The 9,461-nt window shown below is 40.3% G+C and overlaps 1 protein-coding gene and 1 long non-coding RNA gene across 2 annotated transcripts; both read right to left on the reverse strand.

Annotated features, from left to right (window-relative positions):
* Positions 1-227: 227 nt before the first annotated feature.
* LOC134443328 (uncharacterized) lies at positions 228-1,828 on the reverse strand. The gene is made up of 3 exons (XR_010033651.1): positions 1,595-1,828; positions 916-1,044; positions 228-317 (listed from the first exon to the last, which is right to left on the reverse strand). It is a non-coding gene; the product is annotated as an uncharacterized LOC134443328 (long non-coding RNA).
* A 425-nt stretch (positions 1,829-2,253) lies between these two features.
* Positions 2,254-7,607, reverse strand: LOC134443322 (uncharacterized). The gene is made up of 6 exons (XM_063193172.1): positions 7,542-7,607; positions 6,287-6,349; positions 5,406-5,640; positions 5,178-5,306; positions 4,097-4,210; positions 2,254-2,399 (listed from the first exon to the last, which is right to left on the reverse strand). The coding sequence occupies exons 2-6, from the start codon at positions 6,329-6,331 to the stop codon at positions 2,254-2,256; spliced, it is 669 nt and encodes a 222-aa protein (XP_063049242.1). The 5' UTR covers positions 6,332-6,349; positions 7,542-7,607.
* Between the last annotated feature and the right edge of the window lie 1,854 nt (positions 7,608-9,461).

The following is a 9,461-nucleotide window of genomic DNA, read 5'->3' on the forward strand; positions in this document are numbered from 1 at the left end:
CAGCAGCCAAGAGGACGTGAACACCAACAACCTAGCTGTTTATCTACTGCAAGATACCAATGCTCCAGTCTGGGACATTTTATGTGACCCTCTTACTTGCCACTCTTTGGTATGAGGCGATTCGATTTTTGACATAGTATTTGATGGCAGTCCAGTCTCTGTTTTGTAGTGCTTTTGGTGCAGCTTGAATGCATTCGATACACTGCCTTTTACCGGGCGTTCTCTTCCTGCCTTTATGAGATTCATGAACTTGGCCTCAACAGCTGCAACCTCCTCGTGTGTCCACCTCCTCTTGGGTGATGTACTTGGTCCAGTCTCTGCAGGATAAATACAGACATACAATCTGTTAAAATTACATTCTATGACTCAGGGTCCAATTGCAGACCTTTGTTCTCTTTCATGCCACCAGTCATGAAATTGATATATATTGTGGACTGTGAATCACTGTGTGACTGTGAATCAACCTAATGTTTTATAATCATTGTACAATAGTTTAAGCACGTTATCAACAAATAGTGTGGCATTGTAGGACTGCAAGTTCTTGAAAAAGCCTTTCTTCTACTCAAACATGAAATGACAGGTGTGATTTGTTTTGCATTAGACTTCAGAAGTTTAGGTTTCTAACTTAATCATGTCCAGACCTTTTCGTATTATAATGATGCATTACATCACCTCCAACTTGCTGCTAACAAACTGAGCAAATCATTGTTTACATTTTCTGTCATCCTACTAAAGACATAATATGAAGCGGTCTCCTTTCATCCATAACTTGACATCTGTTTATTGGTACTTAATCACAATTAATACCCTCCCTTCTTACCATCATCTTTTTCCTGTACTTGGTTGACCTTTCTACGCATCACAGTACTTCTCAAGATTAGCTTATCAAGATCAATATTTATACTTATGACATACGTGGCGTTTCATCTCTGGCTGATGTAGATGGTGAATCTTTGTTGGTGTTATTGGCACCTGGCTGTGATGGGGTAGGGTCCGTGTCTGAGCAGTCCTCATCAGGAAACCCTGTCGTAACATCAAGTGTCTCTGGAAAAAAAAAACAGGAAAAACAACAGAGAAATCATGAACAAGGGGAGATACCTCGCCATCTGTTTATTGGTTCTTAATCATAATGTATACCCTCCCTTCTTTCAACTGCCATAATTGTACATTCTTCTCGCATAACTTATTTATACATGAACTGCATAGAACTATTGCACTCTATTATTCTGTCCATGCATCTCTACTTAAGTCCACCTTACTTGCAATATTTGTACATAAAACACATTCATCTGTAAATATCTCTTTTAATATGTAAAAAAAACGTATTCAATCTTAAATCATTTTGTACTTTTTTGGACTATTTTCGCTTGTAATTAGATGCTAAACTGCATTTTCAATGCCTGTATTTGTACACGAGTAATAACAATCAAGTGTCATCTTACCTTTTCTCATCACCTACTTCCCAATGTACCCAAGCCAATTAACCCCAGGTTTCTTGCCATCACCTTTCTCCTTTACTTGGTTGACCTTTCTACGCATCACAGTGCTTGTCAAGATTAGCTTATCAAGATCAATTTTTATACTTATGACATACGTGGCGTTTCATCTCTGGCTGATGTAGATGGTGAATCTTTGTTGGTGTTATTGGCTCCTGGCTGTGATGGGGTAGGGTCCGTGTCTGAGCAGTCCTCATCAGGAAACCCTGTCGTAACATCAAGTGTCTCTGGAAAAAAAAAACAGGAAAAACAACAGAGAAATCATGAACAAGGGGAGATACCTCGCCATCTGTTTATTGGTTCTTAATCATAATGTATACCCTCCCTTCTTCCAACTGCCATAATTGTACATTCTTCTCGCATAACTTATTTATACATGAACTGCATAGAAATATTGCACTATATTATTCTGTCCATGCATCTCTACTTAAGTCCACCTTACTTGCAATATTTGTACATAAAACACATTCATCTGTAAATATCTCTCAATATGTAAAAAAACGTATTCAATCTTAAATCATTTTGTACTTTTTTGGACTATTTTCGCTTGTAATTAGATGCTAAACTGCATTTTCAATGCCTGTATTTGTACACGAGTAATAACAATCAAGTGTCATCTTACCTTTTCTCATCACCAACTTCCCAATGTACCCAAGCCAATTAACCCCAGGTTTCTTGCCATCACCTTTCTTCTTTACTTGGTTGACCTTTCTACGCATCACAGTGCTTGTCAAGATTAGCTTATCAAGATCAATTTTTATACTTGTGACATACGTGGTGTTTCATCTCTTGCTGATGTAGATGGTGAATCTTTGTTGGTGTTATTGGCACCTGGCTGTGATGGGGTAGGGTCCGTGTCTGAGCAGTCCTCATCAGGAAACCCTGTCGTAACATCAAGTGTCTCTGGAAAAAAAACAGGAAAAACAACAGAGAAATCATGAACAAGGGGAGATACCTCGCCATCTGTTTATTGGTTCTTAATCATAATGTATACCCTCCCTTCTTCCAACTGCCATAATTGTACATTCTTCTCGCATAACTTATTTATACATGACCTGCATAGAACTATTGCACTCTTTATTATTCTGTCCATACATCTCTACTTAAGTCCACCTTACTTGCAATATTTGTACATAAAACACATTCATCTGTAAATATCTCTTTTAATATGTAAAAAAACGGTATTCAATCTTAAATAGCAGAATACCATCGCCGACAGAGGACCCCACCACCTTTGTCACGGAAGGAGGGATCAGGAAAAGAGAAACATCAAGGCCCTTCAGTCCCGGCCAGGATTAGAGCATGAAGGTCGACTTGGACAGGAAGCTTCTGTTTCCCACAGAGATTACCACCACATCTCTCCGCCCAGACATAGTGGCGTGGTCCACAAAGGCAAGACCGGTGGCCCTCATTGAGCTCACCATGCCAATGGAGGAAGGGATCGAGGCTGCCTTCGAGCGGAAAAAAGGCCCAAGTGCTCTGAGCTGGCTGCTGAGTGCCGAGAGGCGGGTTGGAAGACTACATCTACCCAAGGGAGGTTGGATGCAGAGGCTTAATGGGATTGTCGACTACATGCCTCCTAAAGGACGTGGGAGTCACCGGAAGGAGGCTTGAGAAGGCAACAAAGGAACTGGCAGAGGAGGCGGAGAAAGGGAGTTTTTGGCTCTGGCTGCGGAGGAAGGACAGAAACTGGGGGAAGAACACCTAACCCCCAGACAGCAGCCGCAGGGAACAGCAAGCCTATTTCCCAACCGCCTTGCGCATTCGGCACTTCACTCAATACTGTTGCCGCCCCAGCAACCAACGCACCCGAGCACAGCTGCTTGGAAGGGGTTAAAGCCAGCAGCCAACGAACACCAAACAGCTCAACTGCCTTATTTGTCCTTTATTATTTTTATGCTTATCAAATGTATGGACATATGTATTGTTGGTGTGAGCTGTACGTCAAGAGCAGATGGGCAGTGAGACTGGCCACTCACTGTCGGCCCACCGGCTGGAGTTGGCGGTGTTGTGGTTCAGGGCCGAAACACAGCAGAGAAGGCTGGACACCACCTGACGATATCTGCTTCTGGCGTAAGGCTACAGCTACCTGCGAAGGTGGTTGAGGAAGGCACCTCCTCTGCAAGCATTAGGAATGTGTATTCCCTATGTTTGTCTAGTAATTGATACAATAAAGATGTTTGTGTCACAAGTCTTATTTTCTCTCGCTGACCCATGGGCACCGGAGGAGGTGCGACAGGCAGCAATGCCCAGCAGGTATTAACAGCTACCTGTACAATCCTAAATCATTTTGTACTTTTTAGGACTATTTTCGCTTGTGATTAGATGCTAAAACGCATTTTCAATGCCTTGTATTTGTACGCGACTAATAACAATCAAGTGGCATCTTACCTTTTCTCATCACTTATTTCCCAATGTACCCTAGCCAATTAACCCCCGGTTTCTTGCCATCACCTTTCTCCTTTACTTGGTTGACCTTTCTACGCATCACAGTGCTTGTCAAAATTAGCTTATCAAGATCAATATTTATACTTATGACATACGTGGTGTTTCATGTCTGGCTGATGTAGATGGTGAATCTTTGTTGGTGTTATTGGCACCTGGCTGTGATGGGGTAGGGTCCGTGTCTGAGCAGTCCTCATCAGGAGAGCAGTCCTCATCAGGAAACCAGTCCTCATCAGGAAACCCTGTCGTACTCGTAACATCAAGTGTCTCTGAAAAAAAAACAGGAAAAACAACAGAGAAATCATGAACAAGGGGAGATACCTCGCCATCTGTTTATTGGTTCTTAATCATAATGTATACCCTCCCTTCTTCCAACTGCCATAATTGTACATTCTTCTCTCGCATAACTTGTTTATACATGAACTGCATAGAACTACTGCACTCTTTATTATTCTGTCCATACATATCTACTTAAAGGGACAGTTTGGTCAATTTCAACATGCAGTTGTATTGCTCACGCTACCCTTGACTTGTCAGTACCTGGTGATGCCACATTTTTCGGCTCAGCCCTTTCCGAGATATGAGCAATTCTAATGGGGGCAGCGTTTGTTTACATTTTTAAAAAATGAAACATAGGCCAACTCCAAATATTTTCCCAAAAGGTACTGCTGTTTGCTAGTTGTCTGCTGATGTTTTATAACCTTTTGGATGTTTTTGGGAATAAATAAAAATGTTTTTTTGAAATGTAAACAAAGAGCTGCCCCCATTACAATGGCCAGGATCTCGGAAACGGCTGAAGAAGAAGAAAAAAAAATCTCAGGCACTGACAAGTCCAGGGTAGTGTGAGCATTACAACTGCATGTTGAAATTGACCAAACTGTCCCTTTAAGTCCACCTTACTTGCAATATTTGTACATAAAACACATTCATCTGTAAATATCTCTTTTAATATGTAAAAAAACGGTATTCAGCCTTAAATCATTTTGTACTTTTTTGGACTATTTTCGCTTCTGATTAGATGCTTAACTGCATTTTCAATGCCTTGTATTTGTACACGAGTAATAACTATCAAGTGTCATCTTACCTTTTCTCATCACCTATTTCCCAATGTACCCAAGCCAATTAACCCCAGGTTTTTTGCCATCACCTTTCTCCTTTACTTGGTTGACCTTTCTACGCATCACAGTGCTTGTCAAGATTAGCTTATCAAGATCAATTTTTATACTTGTGACATACGTGGCGTTTCATCTCTTGCTGATGTAGATGGTGAATCTTTGTTGGTGTTATTGGCACCTGGCTGTGATGGGGTAGGGTCCGTGTCTGAGCAGTCCTCATCAGGAAACCCTGTCGTAACATCAAGTGTCTCTGGAAAAAAAAAACAGGAAAAACAACAGAGAAATCATGAACAAGGGGAGATGGAAATTTAACTCTTGATATTATCGGATTAGTTTTGTTAATACATACCATTGGGGTCGATATTGATTTCATCAAGATTTCTGCCCTTGAAGTCTGCCAACCGCCCAGTCTCCAGTGCTGTAAGAATCTTCGTTATTTTGGCCAGTTCCAAAGTACCTTCAGGAAGACGGTAGAACTTCTTGTGCACGTGGATATCATGACCCAGAAACTGAACCAACAGATCCATATCAGTGTCCGTCAAGTTTAACACCTTGGACATGGTTGCAGAGTCCTGGTCACTGTACTAAATACAAAAAAGACACCCAGGCATGACAGGTTATTGAGATTTGTCTTTGTTTGTAAGAAGCAAGATATACATATACAACATAATAACCTTATTAAAAGGTACACTGTGCAGGAAATGGTCACAAATGTACTGCAACCATGCTGCTCATTGAAACTGGGTTGTCCATTGGCAAATTTGATCTTTTTGTGAAAGTTTACTAAGTAATAAACTAATACTTTCCAGTATGGCCAAAGTCATATTTTTCCAGCTAAAAATTTCATTACTGGAAATTCAAAATGGCGGACCATGGAGAAGATCCCCTCTTTTCATGTATGAAAAGTGTGATTTCCCCAGACATAATGAATACTTAGAAACTGATGGTGGTGGTAAGTATTCATGAAAAAGGTAACATTTGTTAATGGGCAGCATGGATTCTGGAAATAAACTACTAAATATCGTACGCAGTGTACCTTTAAAAATAAACATTTCCAGATGTGGACCTTAAGAGGGAGAGTTTTCCTTCTTTTCAGTTGGTGGTAGTAACATCATAATATAGGCTAAACATGCAAAATACCTTTAAGTGTGGATTTAGAGGGGAAAAAAAACACTTGTTTGATAATTGTGATTGCGCTGCAAATGGTGAGAATTGTTTTCATTATCTTACCAGGATAGGAAACGGACATGGTGTTGTGGGAGTAACTGAAGACATGTTTTCATCTGTTGATTCCTGGAACGTTACAAAAAGAAAAACAGAAATCAAAGGAATGTTTGACATCTTATATCCCAAGTTCAGGGAAAATACAGGAGTACTGTAGACAGGGTGTGGGTCTCCCTCCTTGACTAGGTCCCCTGCAAAACAGGTGCTGCATAAGAAGAGTTACTTTGCAAAGAATGGCATTATCCCATCGCATTCTTATGAAACTGCATAACATGACCACTCCAAGCATGATAGTCATATGTCTCCGACACCAGCTAAATCAGGGGTGTCAAACCCATTTCAGTTCAAAGGCCACATGCAGTCAATTATCTCTTTTAATGCAGTCATTTTTTACTGCGCCCATATACTTTTAATGTTATGCATCTTAACATGAAATGTGACATATTGAGTAAAGGAATCTTAGAAATGAGATGTGATGTAGTTATATTCAGAGGACCTAGAGAAGGCGGAGTCTGTTTTAAAGGTGGCTGCCTTCAATATAGGCCTAAAGTGCAAGGAGAAATAGTGGTCAAAGTATAGCCCTTGGAGAATAGGATAACTGTACACTACATACATACATACATGTTGGAGATGAAGAATACATGAGTGCTGCTGGTGTTTGAAATCATGAATACATAGCAGTATTGCTCTACGAATAGCAAATATGTCATCATTACTCAGTGTCCTTACTGTTGATCATTGTTTTCTTGACAATGACCCTTAACACACACCTATGGCCAATGCTGATTTTTGTTATAATCAAACTTACTTTTCTGTGGTAAGCTACATGGACGTTTTACTAAAAACATACCCCATGTGCATATTTGAAATACATGTAACTTTTTTGTTTATTGAAATATTGTTCAAAATGTTATTGTTCTTTTTAACGGTGGTGTACTCATTATTGCTACACAGTATATCATTGCTATTGAAATGGAGGCCACCTAGCAGAGTGTGGTGTGGAATGTTAGGAAACCTCCCTCCCAAAGCCTCATACAGTATCGGTAGCACTGAGCTATCAGAATGGTCCTATGGCACATAGGCCCACTAGCAGAGTGTGGCATGGAATGCAAGTAAACCTCCTCCCTGAAGTCTCATACATTATCGTAGCACTGAGCTATTGGACTAGGAGGTGGCGGACTGTGCAGGAACACCTCAGTTATCCCATGTTATCAATATGCACACTGTATGCTAAAAACTGTACATTAGGAATGTTACTTACCGAGAGTGATGCTTCTGAATTCTTCAATGTTGTTCTTCAATTTTAGGATGATTTAAAGCATTAGCACCGTCCTGCAAAACTCACACATCATGTCATGGTGATTTATTTAGGCCCTTTGAGACGTTTCTTGAATCTCAGCATTCGCTGCTTTGTCTGCAAACATTTGTGTTTCAATAATGAAGCTGGGGTTTAGCTGAAAAGAACATTTCATTCTCTTGTTCATGATGACATACAGGATTAGGTTTAAATTAGAAGAAAATGCATGTGGATGGTGGTGTGAAAAGGCCACACTATTGCCCCATCACCAATATTATTCATCAATTGAGTATGCTGTTGGATCTTCAAGTGAATAGGCAGCGTTTCGTTGCCCTACCAACGAAAAACGGCAATAACGTGAATGCACCACGAAAATTAATGGCATTTTTTTCGTGGAAATACTTCACGAAATTGAGTGAGATACGTGTTGTTTTGTGAATGAATTACAATGCATCACATTCAATAGCCAAAAAAGTAGGAACATTAAAGTGCATTTCAAGACCTACCATTAGAACTCTATGACAGAGTCACCACCACCACCACCACCACAAAAAAGTCATCAAAACAACAATGCAGGAATGATGGATAACCAAATAAAAACAAGACACTTTTTCCACGTGTGCATGTTGAAGCTATAAGCAATACTTTAATATATTTCCGTATTAAGTCCAATGACACTACACTCCCTTCAAACTGTAGTCTACAATATTTAATATGGGAGACAAACATTCATAACCATTTATCGGGAATAACTTCACTCACCAACAAATAGCAGACACGAGTCACCATGCTATGTGTCCGTCACCGTAACAGGCACAACACCGTTTACCACGCCGATTTAAGAAATAGAGGCGAATAACCATGCATGCTAAACGTCGGGCAAACGTTCTCAATTGCAACTGAAATGTTTCAACACATACATCGTCTACGAAAAAGAAACGTACATGCCATGGTCAAAGCGAAAGCATCACGAGTTCCACAGCTATTTGCCAACTCTCCTCAACAATCCACTATGTATAATTACGACTACCTGTAGTGCAAAAGTGTGGCCCGCCCCAGACGCATGAACAGACATACCTCTACTTAGAGTTCTATATTTAACATTCACGTCAAACATCTACTTCAACCGATTGCAAACAATAACAGCACCGATGTTAAAAAAACATCTTAGTAATAGCCCAACAGGTGTTAGCTCCCCCAGAGACAGCAGCTATGACTCTAACCTATCAGCCCAATGTAAACCTCGATTTTCATGGGTTCTACAGTTCAATAAATGTAACACGGCATTTGGAAAATGTTCAAATATCGACATTGGACGACAGTCCTTTCCTATGCTATTACACGATGCAATCACCAAAACAAAACGCGCACCACCAATGTATAAGGCAAACATTCGTGATTAGCATGTTAAGGGAGATAGCCATGTTAGTTCCATTTCATATTAGGCATTCGAGCTAGCAATTAGGCTAGTTAACATTAGCTAGTTTCATAGCTAGTAATTAGCTAGTTTCATATTTCATGCCAGCACTTTACCTTACCTCGATGGACGATGTCCTTTTCGTCTCGGGATTCGTACGTCCATAGACCAAAAAAGTTTCATCTGCCCTAATGGAGAAATTAATGTAAATGAGAGAATGCTTCTGCACTGATCTCACGCCGTCAAATACAACCGGTGCTCTTAGCATCTCAGCAATATCTTAATCCGTTTATTTCAAAACATGCACTCAAATTGGGTGGTGTTATTCGCATATGTTTAAATGTTAAGCAATATAGGCTACTTACCTTTTAACTTTCCATTGATAAAAGATACAGCTGCATGTAACGCAAATCCAGGACCACGACGCACTCGACGACCTTCAACTTGAGCCGACCAGAAGGAGTGAT

This window comes from Engraulis encrasicolus, unplaced genomic scaffold (assembly GCF_034702125.1).
Source record: "Engraulis encrasicolus isolate BLACKSEA-1 unplaced genomic scaffold, IST_EnEncr_1.0 scaffold_30_np1212, whole genome shotgun sequence".
NCBI classification, from domain to species: domain Eukaryota; kingdom Metazoa; phylum Chordata; class Actinopteri; order Clupeiformes; family Engraulidae; genus Engraulis; species Engraulis encrasicolus.

What these genes read in the sequence shown, in the direction of transcription:
- LOC134443322 (XM_063193172.1), bottom strand. Translation starts at nt 6,331, where the DNA reads ATGTCTTCAGTTACTCCCACAACACCATGTCCGTTTCCTATCCTG. An exon ending in CATGTCCGTTTCCTATCCTG is followed by an intron (nt 5,641 to 6,286) that starts GTAAGATAATGA and finishes TTTTGTATTTAG; the next exon opens with TACAGTGACCAGGACTCTGC. An exon ending in AATCAATATCGACCCCAATG is followed by an intron (nt 5,307 to 5,405) that starts GTATGTATTAAC and finishes TTTTTTTTCCAG; the next exon opens with AGACACTTGATGTTACGACA.